At 47.0% G+C, this 15,372-nt stretch overlaps 1 protein-coding gene across 1 annotated transcript in view; it reads right to left on the bottom strand.

Moving 5' to 3' along the window:
* The window catches only part of LOC146445078 (alpha-2-macroglobulin-like protein 1), a 50,716-nt gene extending 36,129 nt beyond the window's left edge, over positions 1-14,587 (bottom strand). Inside the window, exons 1-22 of the mRNA XM_085049699.1 lie at positions 14,529-14,587; positions 13,776-13,959; positions 12,632-12,794; positions 12,221-12,273; positions 11,366-11,383; positions 10,647-10,806; positions 9,963-10,047; positions 9,033-9,147; positions 8,589-8,703; positions 8,264-8,373; positions 7,550-7,717; positions 7,022-7,252; positions 6,565-6,628; positions 5,652-5,797; positions 4,540-4,689; positions 4,032-4,148; positions 3,355-3,502; positions 2,815-2,920; positions 1,993-2,218; positions 1,377-1,503; positions 970-1,091; positions 452-506 (exon numbers count right to left, since the gene is read on the bottom strand). Of these exons, the coding sequence (XP_084905825.1) occupies positions 452-506; positions 970-1,091; positions 1,377-1,503; positions 1,993-2,218; positions 2,815-2,920; positions 3,355-3,502; positions 4,032-4,148; positions 4,540-4,689; positions 5,652-5,797; positions 6,565-6,628; positions 7,022-7,252; positions 7,550-7,717; positions 8,264-8,373; positions 8,589-8,703; positions 9,033-9,147; positions 9,963-10,047; positions 10,647-10,806; positions 11,366-11,383; positions 12,221-12,273; positions 12,632-12,794; positions 13,776-13,959; positions 14,529-14,587 (2,722 nt within the window). The remainder of the gene's footprint in view (positions 1-451; positions 507-969; positions 1,092-1,376; positions 1,504-1,992; positions 2,219-2,814; positions 2,921-3,354; positions 3,503-4,031; positions 4,149-4,539; positions 4,690-5,651; positions 5,798-6,564; positions 6,629-7,021; positions 7,253-7,549; positions 7,718-8,263; positions 8,374-8,588; positions 8,704-9,032; positions 9,148-9,962; positions 10,048-10,646; positions 10,807-11,365; positions 11,384-12,220; positions 12,274-12,631; positions 12,795-13,775; positions 13,960-14,528) is intronic.
* Between the last annotated feature and the right edge of the window lie 785 nt (positions 14,588-15,372).

Here is a 15,372-nt window from a genome sequence, read left to right on the forward strand (position 1 = left end):
AAGGGGTTGAGAGGATTTTCTCCTGGAAACCCTCAGGGGTCAAAGCTACCTCTTTCTCTCTACAGAAGTTACTCCATCTCATTTGCAGGTTTGTCTTCTCACGCGCTCAAAATCAGCTGATGGCCTCATCATACACCATAAAATTGAAGACAGGAACAGCAATCCTAAGCCATGTCCTCCAGCCTCACCATGTTCAGTAGTGTGGTTTTATTTCCGCAGGTGGAAAAGCCGTCAAGCTGTCACATTAGTGCCAGGGATGTTGATGGTAAATTACCCGACCTCCCCACAGTATTGCCTAAGGAAAAGCCCTAGCTGGCACCACAGGTATAGTATGCTTCTGTAGCTTCATCATGTGGACAGAGAAAATATTTCAACAAGTGGAAATACCCAGAAGGTGGTTAGGCAGGAAGAGGGGTATGAACAGGGTGAAAGAAGAAAACAATCCTTCTACCTTTTTCGGGACACAGGATGGAGCTGTGAGCCTTTTCTACCAACACTCCCTCTGGCTGTTGGAGCACATAAAAGTAGCATTTTAATGAGCACCCAGGAGAGAAACAGAATTACAAGTGGATTAGAAGTAGATATGTTCAGACTCCTGGTTCAGGGTGAACAGTCAGTATCATCATTATCACACAAAAATGCAAACATCTGTTCACTTCAGATCAGAAACCAGCATGCATTTTCAGAATATCCTAACTTCTGAATGTCTGTGAAAATGCTGTAAGATTCAGCAGAGAGCTCAGAAGCAAGGACATAAAAGAGTGTTTAAAGTTTTCCATAGCATGAAGTGGAGGACATCCCTCTATCTCCTACATCCATCAGCCCTCACAGCTGGGCCCAGCTCAGGCCCTGAGATGATAATTACACATTTTCAATAGCAAGGGGTAACTCCCAAAATTAACATGCACAAAATTTGGGAATTGCACAAAGCCCACTTTAAGGTTTAGGCAACAGAACAACTCGACTGACCCGGACTTGAATGGGTTTGATGATTGTGTCTTTCTGTCCTTGTTTTGGGACAAATGGTATCTCTTCACCACAGAGCTCTTTGGTGGCCACAGCCTCTGTGCTGAGGGTGATGTTTGTGAGCCCTGAAAGTAACAGACATTCAGGTGCATAAGACACCTTCTGAGGAAACACTTACTGTTAATAAAGCAGACATCCCCTGTTGACAACAAAAAACTTGATCAGAGCCCTATCTGGTGTACCTCCCAACACAGGCTTGTGAGTAACCATGACCATAGGATGGGTGCAAACAGATATTCTCTGGGTAACAAAGCACACAGCTCCTCACTCTGTGCCAGCTCTTACAAAACATCCCCACCTTGGTCCCATCCCTTCCCAGTTCCACCACCCCACCTCCCGGTGCTTCTCACCCAGTTGCTCAGCTGTGACACTCCACTGGAAGGTCTTGGCTTCCCCAGCACATAAGCAGCTGCTGTAGTCACAGCCTTTGCATGGCTTCAGCTGGAAGTGTGCAAACTCCTCCAGGGTCACTTGGATCTGAAGGGACAGCAGGGACGGCAGGTGGCAATAAATAAACATCAACAACACAAAAAGGAACCTACAGAGTGTGGAAGCAGGGACAGAGCCTGAGAGGATTACACAGAGATTGTTTGAGCAGCCAGGGATCAGGCTGGGAAAGCTAAAGCCCTGGCATCCTGGCTGGGGATATCAAGGGCAACAAGTTGGGTTGGGATGGCCCCAGCCCAGGTGCAGGACCTTGCACTTGGCCTTGCTGAATTCCATGAGGTTTGCACAGGCCCAGCACTCAAGCCTGCCAAGGTTGCTTCCTTATTTCCCTTATTAAAAACAGGGGTTATATTTTCCCTTCTCCAGTCAGTGGGAATGTCACTGAATTGCCATAACTTCTCAAAGGGGATTTGGAACTGGATGATCTTTATGGTCCCTTCCCCTATGATTCTATAATCCCAGACCACAGGTGTCAGCCATGTCCTGCTTTTCTTGCAGAGACTGTCAGGGCTCACCCACCTTCATGCATTGCTGCAGGTTGTTGAAGACTGTGGCCTTCAAGTTGAAGGTCTCACCCTGGACCACAGAAGATGGCAGTGGGAGCTCCACAAAAAAGGGCTTGGAAACAAGCAGCCGGGAAGCTGGAGCCAATCCAAAGCCATTACTGCCTGTGCAGAACATTCCTGCTTTCCATTCTGTGATGGTGTCAGGCACAGTGACAGTGACACTCTCATTCCCACTGGGACTGAGGAGAAGCAGACAGTGACAGAAGCATTTAGCTGAATGATGCCATATGCCACAGCAGGTGACCTGCTCTGTGTCCTTCTCTGCAGAGCACTCCATCCCTCACCTCAGTCCAACCCCTACTGAACTTGCAGCCCTTCAGGGTTACAAGTATGTCCTTGTCATCTCCAAAAGCTCTCTCAGCAGACCTTGTGTGCACACAGCCTTTCTCACAGGACACAATTTTCAGTCATGAAATTGTATGGACATCAGCTTCCCCTGGATACCAGGATACATCTGTGAGCACATTTTGGGAAATGCAAGCCCACAGGGCTGCCACTAGCACAGTGGAGGCAGTAAACCAAGCTGTTTTGCTGCCCCTTACATGCTTTTATATCGTCCTACACCAGCCACCTCCCACAGATGGCCAACATATCTAGTGGAGGAAAATGCATTTAGTGCATACATCTGCTCCAGTAATGAGCTACCTGACAGCTGTGAGCCCAATCATGTATGTCCTGAAGTGTCTTGCACAGCTGCCTATGATCTCTGTATCTGCTGCCACTCCCAGACACACAAAATGACCCACACTAAACCCCCACTGCTCAGCTTACTCACCCCACAGAATACAAATCCCATAGCCAGGTTTCAGAGAAATGCTTGTGTACTTTCTTGTCAGCTGAAGAAAAAGGTGGAAACATATTGGGCTGATAGGTCAGATGCTCTGTTGGAAACAACAAAGACTGAGTTACCATGGGTTTTTCACATCCTGGTTAAGAGCACAGGAGCTCCAGCACAGCTCAGGCTGCAGCAAATCCAGTCAGCTCTTGGGAAGCATGGCAACAGAACAGAAGGTTTTAAAATCCCAGGTTGTAAAATCTCTTTCCTCATTTCAAATGTCAGAGGTGCTTTGGGCTTTACTTGCATGTGGAGGCACCAAGGAACAGGCAACATTTCCTTTACCTCAGAGATAAAAGCTGGGATCCAGACAGCTCACTAACAGCCCTCACATTAGCACAACAGGTTTAGGAACAGGAAACCCTCTTTTTCCTCCATTTGTACTTACAGCAAGTGCTGCCTCTTGGCTCAAACCCAGGACTGCTTTCACATGAAAGACTAAGCATCCCATGTAAGAAGAAACAGCTGGCAAATGCTTACTATGATACACTTTATGGGGCTGGGCAAACATCAACATGGGCCTGGAAATAAGCGTTCCTGTTCTCCGCAGCGTCGTTGTCAATGGAGTGGTTGGACACACTCTGGGTTTCTTGATATTGGTGTTGGACATAATTTTCAACCCCATATCCTGTAGGAAAAAATTAATCACCAGAAGTTTGTCCTTTCCTCTCTGCCCTCTGCCCTTGTGCCTTCCTGTCCCCTCATGCAGTGGGGACTTGGCTGTCTTCTGAATTCTCTTGCTTCATTTTATGAGGGAATAATTCATATCCCCAGCAACAGGCAAACAAGGTCTTCTAAGGTAATTCATCTGGCCTGACTCATCCAAATTTATTCCTTTTCAAACACACAGTCATTTGGGTACCATGCCTTCTCAGCCTGCAGGGTGGAATTGCTCATGCTATGAAGATTAAACAAATTTGTGAAATCCAATTAAAGAAATGAATAATCCTTGGCATGCTGAGTCACACAACCCAAGTGTGGTAACCACACAACTATATTTCCTTAAATATTTCAAGTCACTCAAATAAAAAGTGAGTTACCTAAACTGCAGCTGTTCCCTGTCCTGTCTGCAATGGCATCGCTAGGATATTGATAAAGTCGGGGGCTATGCTTCCCTCAGTTCATTAATTATCTCAACCCAACAAATCAATTTTTACCCTGAATGCTGTAAACACATCAGGCTCATCAGAATTTGGGAACCCGCATGAACGATCATCTTCAGACACTTGGTGAGGATATCTGGAGCTATAAACAGATGGGAACAAGCCATAGATCTGAAAAAGCAAGGAAAAAAATGAAATCAGTGCAAATTAAACTGGGCATTCCCTTCCTCTAGCACATCCAAGGCCTGTTTGAGTTGCACCTGGCTGCTGTGTATGAACATGTGCCAGAAAGCCCAGGATCACTGCCACTCTTCCCAGGCTCTTCTCTGATAGAGGCAGCACAGCCCACTGAACTGGACATGAGACAGAGGCTGTTTTATCACTGAGTGATGCTCAGCGTCTTTGAATCCCTAATCCCTACCCATCCACACTGGGAGCACTGCTGATTCCTCTGGGCTGTGCTTTGAGTTTCCTGGAGATGAGCTCTGCAGAGGTGCAATGGCCTCCTTCCCACCTCATGTCACTGCAGGGGAAGGGGAGAAGGCAGAGCAGGCTCACTCACCGACTGGCTGCTCAGTTCTTTTCCTGGCTTCATCCAAAAGGTGCTCGGATCCACAGCCCAGACAGCACACCTGGACCCAGGAGCTGCCTGCAGGTGGAGACCAACCTGGGCACCAGGGAGAGTCTCCAGTGTTGAGAAGCTCAGCTCCACCTGGATGGGAAGAAAGGAGGCAATTCCTGAGTGACATTTCTAAGGGTAGTCCCACTTCCCAAGCAGGGAAAGGACCTACATGAAGAGAGTTTCCAAGGACCTGCCTTGGACAGAAACCCAAGGAACACCCCAAAGGCCTCCAGAAGATATTTTAAAAATATCACACTGAAGTTCTGACAGGAAAGATGGCAGAGGGGGAGCCATCAATGTGCACATGGAGATATTCCCATGTCAGTGCACAGTTCTCTTCTTTACCTGGCAAACCAGCCAGCCGTGATCACACACCTCACACAGCTGTCTTATGGAGCCCCCTCTTCCAGAGCCCCAGACCAAAAATAAGCCTGGTCCTTATCTCCAGGTTCTTTGTGGCATTGGCCTCAGTTTCCTGAAACTCTTCCTGTTCTTGCTTGAATCTGACTGTCTATGACAGACAAACAGCTGTGGAGCTGTGGAGCAGGGGCAATGCCCCCTCAGAAGTTCAACTTTGGAGTGCCAAGAAAGCCAAGAAAGCAGATCCCCATGGATGTCACAATGACCAGAAGAACTCAGCCCTTTCTGGATGGCCAGTAAAATCCACTTCTTCCATCATCCACTCTCAGATGTCATCCCAACATCACATACTGACAATTCTAAGTGTCTGCTGCAGCAGCAGAGCAGTCTTGAGCTCTCCTGGGAACCACACTAATGTCCTCTGCTGGGCTGGACTATGATCTTATTGGGCTGCAGTTGCCTATGGAGATAGACAGCAATTCTCTGCCTTTCCCAAACATTGAAGCAGCCCCCACAATGCTGGTCACACCCTTGCTCCAAACATCTCTGCACACCTCACCAATCACAAACTGCAGTTCATGTGACAGCATCACACCCAGTATCAGCCACACACAGCTACACAGCTCTCCTTTCATCACAGTGGACATGTCCACACTCACACATTTAGTCATAGCCTCAGACACAAACCCTACCTTGTTTCTGAAACATGTGGAGACACTGAAGATGGCAGAATCAGCAATGATTTTTCCATTAGGGAAGATAACATAAACAACAAGCCTTGGAGCTGGGGCGTAGGTAAAACTGAAGGTAAGAGGGATGGAGAAGGAGCCTTCCAGCACTAGATGAAGAAGAGAGGGAATAAGAGAAAGTAGATTTGATAGTGAAAATAGACTCTGATCAGCTTTGCCATTCTTCATATGTCTGTTAAAATCCTTTCCTCCTTTACTGAAGTCTTTCAAGACCAAAGAGATTTCTGAGGACTACTGAAACGATCAGCACATCTCTGGATCTGGTATTCAAGACCAGCAAAAGACTTTTCCTGGTTCTGGTTGTTGCCTTAAGAAATGGAACTGTACTTTGGAGTTCAAGCTTGGCTCCACAAAGAGTGAGAGTGTCAGATATCTTTCAAAGCCTCCTCTCACCCAACATCTCCCAGCCCATCACCAAAAAAGAAGTGATCTTTGTCCCAAAGCACCTATACTCCAGGTTTTAAAAAACAGGAGCTGGAGAAATAGGCAACAGTGGGTCAACAGCCACCAAAATTATAAATTGTGGCATCCTAACAAGCCAGATTATTTGTAGACACAGTTGCTATGGAGGGTGAGGCTACAGTTTCATGCTGCTTGCAGGAGCAGCAGCAAAAGGAGATTTTGAAGACAGCAGAGGATGAGCCTATGGGGTGGGAAGTGCTGAGTAGTATTCTCTTAATACAAAGCAGGAGGGCAAAGGAAACATGAAATCTGGAAAGGAACAGTGCTCTGAAGCAGCACACAAGCAGTGAGCCACCCCTACATCTCAGAGAGGCTTATGCCACATTTCCAAATTAGAGTGGATGCCACAGACCACAGAGTGCTTGCTAGACATGAAAATGGGGAGTGCACTTACTTCTTGGCAGCCCAACCCAAACAGTCTGCTGACCTGCATGGACTATCCCTCTTTTCCCTGTGACCTAGGGAAGAACACAGAAAGGGATAGTCATGTAGTCACATAGCCTTCGAGATCACTATGAAGATCAAAGTATCCCTGAAATGGGAGATTAAATGGAGGTGGGGAGAGGGATATTAGATTTCTTTGCTCTCAGCTAGTAAGGAGAGCTCAGGGGATGAAGAAACATGGGGGAGGACAGGTAAGGCTAATACTTGCTCTGCACTTGTGCAGAGCCTAGCAGAAAGGTTCTGCCTCCCTTGCTAGTACTGCAGTCCCAGAATTGAAACCAGGATCCAGCCTCATGATAACCTGGCCTGGCTTGAGCCAAAGCTGTCAAACATCAGCCTTGAACCTCTAAGAGATGCTGGTCTTGTGCCTTCAGCTGTCACCCACTAGCACTTCCCCAGAAACTCACAAAGTAGGAGAAAATGACACGCTTGGGCCCATGTTCCAGGTCTTCCTCATAAATTCTGAAGTCCACCTGGACAGACTGCTTTTTGTCACAGGGCATCGTTTCTGGCACACGGACAATTGAGAGAAAGCTCCTGCTGGTGCTGTAGAATGGGTGTATGAAATAAGAGGCTCGCTGGTAACTCAAATCAACTGTCCCAGGCTTTCTGTCTGAATCTTGATGCAGGACACTTGCCTGGTGAGACAAAAAAGCAAACCAGTTAATTTCTCTAGTTAAGAAAATCAGTTGCAAATCACCATAGCTGCACCTTGGTAAGACGATCTGAGCAACACCAAAGGGCAGATCTCTGTGTGGAGAGCTCATGAGGAAAGCAGCTGGGACCTGGAGAATACAGGCCCTCAGAGCAAGCCAAGATCCAGAATATGCTAAGGCGTTTCAGGTTTGAGTTGCTCAGGAAGGAACAAGGAAGATGTCTGTGGGGCAGTGAATAGCTTTGACATGCATACATACCCCTGCCACTTCCTCACTCACCTCCAGGGAGGCCAAGGTGCTGTTCCAGGCAGTTGTGTCCAGGCTAAATGAAGCTGTCCCAGAGTCCCCAGTGATGTGCTTCTGCCTAAATTGCTGCTCACCACAGTTTACTACAAGGTGGACTTCTTTGTTCTTCAGTGCCTTGCCTTGGTAATCGATTACTTTAATCTGAGAACATCACGGGGAGCAAGAGAAGTGCAGAAGAGTCTAATCAGCAGTCAGAATCTCTGGCTTCCCCGAGTGAGGAGCAGTGTTTCCAAAAACAGCTAGATCACTCTTTCAGTCACTAATAATTTTATTAACACTGCTACTGGTCATGTCATATTATCATTTGTGCTACCATGTTCATTCACAGAATCACAGAATGGGTGAAGTCGGAAAGGATTACATGGATCATCTGGTCTGACTTCCAATGCTCTCCACTCCACAGCAAAAGGCTCCCTGGCTGCTGAAATTCCAAATGTTTGGGTTTGCACCCCACATATTGATGCCTATATCTGCTCCCCATCATGAGTTATTTGGCAAATGGCAGTCTTGGGTGTTATTCTCACCTTTGACAATTCAAGAGTTTTGTCTCTGGGAGTCATTTGTGCCCTCCCAAGCCCCTGGCTTTAGCCCCTGTCTAAAGATGAGGTCAGAAAAGACAGCAGGTAACAGTCACTGTGACAGTATTGCTCACACTCTCCCCTTCAAAGGACAAAAACTGGGAATTACCTTTCCTGTGTACATCTGTCCCGGGTGGTAGTAAGAATTCACATCATCAAGCAAGACCATCCCGCCAATCCTGGAGATGAGTAATTTGTGGGAAGCATTGACCTGTATCTCTGAATGAAAGCAGCGAGGCAGAAACATGAGAGAGGGAGCAAGAAAGCCAAGCACTCCACAGCAATTTCCCTGCAGAGTGACCCACTGGTAATACTGAAGGATGTGTTCAGCAGCACACACAGATCCCTTGCTAGCCTGAAAGTCTCCAGTGCTTTTGGAAGGACTAGCACATCTTCACATGCCTCTTTCCAGGCACCAGAAGTTCCAGAATTACCTGTGGCATTCTCCACCAGTGAGGCCTCTGCGACTATGCTGTCCCGATAGTACCGAAAGTCTCGGCTGAAGGAGGACAGGCTCACGTTGGTGAAGAAGCAGCCTGCCTCATCTGTCTGAAAGTACAGGGAGAAGAAACAAGGTCTGAGTGAGGCACTTGGGTTAGAAGTTACAGAAGTGGTGCAGGAGCAGCAGCACTAAACCCCTGCTCTCAGGCAGCTTTGTCTTTTGGCATCGCAGCCCAGGATAAGGAGCAGAATGATGAGGCCCCACCACAATTATCAGGCAAAGCTGTTGAAAGCAGCACCAGTAGCAGTGGCCAAGCAACCAAAACAACAGGTTAACATCACTATTACTTCAGCTAAAGCAGCCAGCAGCCTTGCCTTACCCTGAGGCTGAGCACAAATGTCTCTAAATACACCTCAGCTCTTCCCAAACACCTCACCTGGTTGCTGAATTTGTGACAGAGATCAGGTTTTGAATCACTAGGCAGGAACGGGGCAATCTTCTGACAAAGGCTCACATGAACCATCCCCTGGACACTTTTCCCACGGGTGTATCTGTTTGGGGGAGCAGGGGAAGGAAGAGGCAGTCACACACAGTGGGAGAACACATGGGTTACTTTGCATAGCCCCAGAAATTACTCACTGCTGCATATTCACAATATAGGACAAGAGTGGCAGCCATACAGCAGGCCCAGGAGTCCTAACCCAGTAAGCAGGATCAGGCCAGGGCTCTGCAGTGATGGGAGGTGATGGGAGATCTGATATAATTAGCACCAAACTAAATTATTTTGAGAAACTAGAGTGTTGTAGGTGCTGACTGCACTTTATATCAGCATCACCTGCAATAACCCCAGGATGTGCTGGAGGCATTCATCATCTTATGAGCCAAAACACGGGTGATTAAGAAAGTATCTTTTATTAAGAAATCACCTCTACATGGGGCTAACTCTAGCATTGTGCTTGGGCTATACCTGGGGCAATTCCTTTTTGCCCTCTAGGTTCCACTTGAGCATAATCTGGAAAAGCTTCCCTTCATTTCCTGTGTGTTCGTTCTGCAGGGAGATGAACACCAAACATCTGCCACATTCTGTCCCACAAATGGCTGCTTGTCAAAGAGTAGGCTGTCCCACTAGGTTTTGTGTGCAGGGATTTGTGGAGTGTTATTAGAAAAGTGGCATTAGCGTATCAGAATGATAGTTATAGGAATGTTTTGTGCTTCCTTAGGGTGCAAACAGCTACCGTGGAAGATTCCGGCTTCCTGTAACTGAAGTGTAGTAAACTTGCCCTTAGATCCTCATGGTTGCCCAGCCAGCTTATACACATCAGGCCAGAAATGAACACAGGACCATCCCTCCTGTCAGAATCCTCACCTGCCACATACCCGGAGAGGGAATGTTGTATCTAATGCATAAATTAGATTTGGCGCCTCAAAGATCACTTCAAATTTTGGCAGCACTGGAAGGGAAAAACAGAGAACTGTAGGAAACACAGGCCAGGGACAGCCTTCACAGAGAATTAATATGAAGGCAGACAATGGTGGAATAAGGGACAGGAAATGGAGAAGGAAGGTGATGAGAAGGGGAACGGGAAGATTTTCCATGTGTCTTTAACAGATTTGTGTGTAGGCCCTGGATGATTTGCTCTTTCCCAAACTAAAACCAAACATGCCAAACTCTTGACAGTTTTTTGCACTGAGAGAAGACTGGCATCCCAACAGAGCTGATTAGGGAATAAAAGTGAAGTGAGAGGGCACTGGACTTCATATTCTCTGGAAAAGTCCATCCTAAAGTGCCTGGATTTATCTGACTCCAAGATCTATAGGAATCAGCTGTGTAAAAGGTCTGGGGCCACACACAACATTCCTCCCACACCCTGAGCCAAAGTCCCAAAGTGCTCTCCTCTCCTGAGCCTCAGCTCAGACTCTCTTCTATGACAGATGCTAGTACTTTTCCCATTTGCTCCTAGGATGGTTATCAAGGAATAACCCCCCACTTCCTGGACCAGGAGAGCAAAATCCTCTCTGCAGCTCAGCCAAAGCCCCCACATGCTCATACCATTGTCCTTAACATAGAAGCTGCCGTAGGCTCTCGCGCTGGTCACGTTGATGATGTATGTTCCCAGCAGGGGCTCATCACTCAGCTGGAAAGACAGGTCTGCAATGCCATCCTGAGGGACCACATTCTGCCACTGCTCTATCTGGTTGTTCTTAGGGTCCTACATCCACAAGAAAGAAAAAGCTGTTCCAGCACCTCACTGAGAAATTTCCCATCCCAGAGAACATAAGACATCCCATAGAAGATATGACATCTCATAGAAATTGAGCCTCAGGATTTCAGTGTTGTAGACTACCATGTGCTATAGCTCAGGAATGAGGTTTGATATAGACTGATCAGGATATTTTGTAGACATGAGAATGCTCAGATTCTGCTCCCAGCATCTGAGCCTCCTTCTACACCTATTTAAATTCTGATCTTAAGGAATGATTCTTCGCAGTTCGAACCTTCTTTCATAAGCATCTAAATTATCTATTTATACTCTTGCAAGTCTAGAAAAACAGATTTCTACTGAAGTAACTGGGAGCATAACCTCAAATAAGTCCATAAAAAAGAAGCTGAAAGTAGTATGTTAGTTTAAGAATCTAACATCTCACAAAAAAAAAAGGTCTATTATTCCACTCAGAGCTCTGTAAAATCTACCGGAAACTGATTATGAACAGCACAGTGAAATGACTGACATCACCATTACTCTAACATGAGATTTCAGCATCACTCACCTGTAGAAACAGGGAAATCTGGGGAGGGAAAAAAGGCAAAAACATTAGAAGAGAGAAACACATGACAGCACCACAGAAAAAGTACTTCAGACGCAAAGCCCTCTCTGAAGGATGTGCAACTGGTGATTTGGAAACTAAGAGCACTGACAACAATACAAAGTAAAACAAAAGCCACCAAAAAAGAGAAATACCAGGTGGGTTCATTACAGTAAGGTCTAAAGAAAGGGAAAAACCAATCTGGATGTTACACAGCACTTGCTAACGACTTCCTGACAGCAGAACTCAGGAGAAACCATTACCCAAACAGACTTAGTTCTGGTTCAGCTGCAGTCTTAAGGGGGTTACACAGGTTATAAGTTTGTAAAGGATCTCTGGAGGCTATCTAATCCAACATCCTGCTGAAACACATCTTCCTGAGCAGATTGCTCACAACCTTCTCCAGCTGGGTTCTGAACATCTCCAGAGATGAAGATGCCTTCTCTGGACACATTTCCATATCGTTGCAATGAAAAAGTTTGTCCTAATGTCATCATTTCCCACTTTCCAACTTGTGGAGGGCAAATTAAAAGCACCCTTCCCCACAAGAAGGAAAACCGGATTTAGAAACTATTCACCATCACATCAGGAATAAATATGTCCCCTACCTGCAGTTGTGTGACTATTCTACCAAGATGAGCAAGAGATATGCACATCTCTGCCATCTTCCTGAGTAACCAGCTTTTACTGGAGTTACTGTTCCCCTCTGTCCCAGGGATGAATGTGGAAAAGTTGGAGCTTTGGCAGATGACAAGGGTAAAAAGGGGGTAGGATCCACACATGGTACAAGGTACTCTTCCACAGCCCCCCAGGACTCACCGAATCGTTGAGTGCAAGGAATTCCTCATCCAGAGTCACAATGCGAAATTTCACTGAAGGCAAGGAAATCAGGGAATATATTCATCAGATCTCAGTTCTTCCCTACAGAACCCTCCTCCATCTGCTTCCCCAGCTCCTGTCTCCATCCTAGACACGCTTTTGGTATCATCTGACACTAACATTCCCACATGTAGGGCACCATGGGCATGGTTATCATTACCTACTGCCTCCTGCAACTCCACAGTCACCACAAGCCGGACATTACAAACACTGAAAACACCTCTCAACAAGAGACATTGTCTCAAAGCCTTCTGCTAGGGCTGTTCATGCATTTCAGGGCATCACAGTCTTTCCATATGGTGCAACCAGCAGAAAGCCTGTGAGCCACAGCTGCTCCCATTTGCATCTCACCTGTCTGCCCTGGTTGATAGATAGGCTTGTCTGTTTGGATAATGGTGCCATTCCTGGCCTTGCAGATCAGGACCTTTTTCTGCTCCTCAATATTGACCCCATCTCCTGTGATGGTCAGTTTGACAGTGGCAACCTCCTCTGTGCCATCAGCTGGAGGGGCAACCTGTACAGACAGAGAGAGGAGAGCACACAGGTCATCATCTGAGAGCAAAGTGGAACAATGAACCAATTTCCTCCTGCTGTGCCAGGATGCTCCCAACAGTCTCTGAAACCAGATCACATCCTGATCTCACATAGTCCTACATGAACAGCAGGAGGCCCTGCATGTCATGGAACCTGTTCTTTTTTCCACTGGTGACAAGCAAGTGCCAGACAACTTCTGAGTCTTCACAGTTGTTCTGGATGATGGGCAGATGACAGAAAGGTGGGAGATGGCAGCAGAGAATCAAAAGAGAGAGATGGAGTAGTAGACAGCCTCAAATACTAGACATGCACAACTACCCAGCACTTACAAGCAAGAAATCCAAAGGAGAAAATACCATCAGAAAGACTCTGGAAGCCAAAGACCCCAGCAGCCTCAGCACAGAATATACAATATAATAGAAGGCACACCATTTAGAAATGTCTGCCTTATCCCAGATCTTTGCTAAGTTCTCACCTACAATAAATAACCTCTAAGATGCTGTATAAAAACAACAAGCACATCCATTTCCATCCAACTAGTCTTCAGTAGCTCCCAAGAGTTGAGTTGCTGCCTGACTTCAGGTACTACAGAACCTGAAGTATGTCCTGCAAGACACCATTTCCCCAAGCTTTAGCTGTGAGCCTGCACAAGCCCTTCAGAGAGAGCTAAAGCTGCTCCACCTGGTCTGTAGTGGAAGAGAAGGACACAGGAGGTGTCCAGAACTGTGGTAGATTTTAACAAATGTAAATTCCATTTAAAAATCAGATTCAGAAAGGAAATTCAGCACTAACCAACAGAAGCTGTGTTGGGCTATGCATTGCTAGGCATCACCTATTCCCCTTCCTAAAAGGCTCACACCAAGACAAAGTAGACCCTATCCATGTCACCTCTGGTTGGGGAGTAACAGCTGTGAATTCCTGAAGGGAAAATCAGTGATGGCATTTGCCTAGGGTGACTCACCCAGAACTTAGTGCACAGGAAAGTCTTCTTCTTCTGGATGGTTTCTTGCATTAAGAGCTGCCGTCCTGCTGAGCTTTCCAAGGCCAGATTCACCTGAATCTTTGCTTCATGGCAGGTGATATGGAGACAGGCAACCTGGGTGGATGGGTACCGGAGAGCTGCAGGGATCACCACCAGGTAATGTCTAGGGCAGGGGAAGACATCAAAGTTGGTATCACTTTGAGGTCTTAAGAGATGCAAGAAAGCTTCCCTGCCACAGCCCACTACTGCAGGATCCCTCAGCAATGTGCCATGGCTTCCATTCAAAAGCAACAGTGAGCCCAGCAAAGTGGTTGCTTCACTGAAACTTGAGAAACAGTTTCTGCTTGATTAGCTTAAGTATAACCCTATAATATTTTTCAAACCCCTTACTGCAGTAATCTCCTAAACTCTCCAAAGACACCCCATGCTGTGTTCAGAAAAAATGGTTTCATAACCTTCCAGTGTAGACACCAGTAACCACATCTGGCATACCAACTGCCAAGCAAACATCTCTGGGCCTAAGGTCTGACCTGAAAATCCCCCAAAAAGCCTGCTTGTATTGAGCTGCAGAAGTCAAACTAAGGCATGGGAGGCAAGGTATATAACTCAACTACTCCTTGGGGTGACCTGATAGAGCAGGAAGCATGAGAGCTGATGGCACAGGATGTGGTCCATCTAGCTAGACTGATGCCTTAATGAAAGAGACTGAAACAGGAGTTCAGCATCACTCACAGTTGGTGAGAAGCAGCAGCAGCATGGAACAGAAGGCTCAGGAGGATGGCTATCCTCATCCTGGGGACTCTTGCTGCCCAGTCTCAAATGGCTCTCTTCCTCTGAAATCTCTGAGGTTGTTTATGGGGTGTGGGGAGGGGTAATTTCTTTCCAGCACAGCCTAAATGAAGAGGTGGGATGTGGGGAGGAGCCAGGCTCTCCCCACCTCTCCCTCTCTCCTGAGATCCCCCACAGGCAGCTGTAAGGATAAGTGCACTGTGCCAAGTGCCCCTTAGCCAATAGCAGCCACTTTGGCTGCCATCCACCAGTTCAGAACATCCCCTCCTGCAAGGCTGCCATGGAGACACCTGACCAAATGGACTTCTCATGGCACAAAAACAGTGAGAACTTTGCTGATCAGTGACCCAGGCCAGGTCCTGATCACTTGTCACTTGCATCCCTTTGTTTCAGCTGGAGATGGATTGCTGCTGTGCAGCCTGCAGCAAGGGCTGCCCCCTGCACACTGCAGTGTTGTCATTTGGGACAGAGCTCAGCAGCTCTGGAGCAGATTAGGGGGATGTGGATCTCCTTAGGCCGTTTGGCTTGGGAATGGAGAGAATCCTTCCATGCAAGCAAGGAAGCGCTGTGGGAACACTAACACCAGCCAGCAACCACTAATGAGCTAATGACTCTGCCTTTTCCTTCCCTGCATTCAGTGAGGAAAATGGAAATAAATACTGGCCCACAGAGGTCTCCACCAGTGCCCTGCAACACCCATTAGTCATGGCACCATCTGCAAGGAGGGGGCCTCAGGAACTGCTTCTAGCTCTTCATTATTCTTGGCTGGGTCTAACAGGTCCAGCGT

This window comes from Lichenostomus cassidix, chromosome 1 (assembly GCF_008360975.1).
Source record: "Lichenostomus cassidix isolate B80296 chromosome 1, HeHo_3.0, whole genome shotgun sequence".
In the NCBI taxonomy this organism is placed as follows: Eukaryota; Metazoa; Chordata; class Aves; order Passeriformes; family Meliphagidae; genus Lichenostomus; species Lichenostomus cassidix.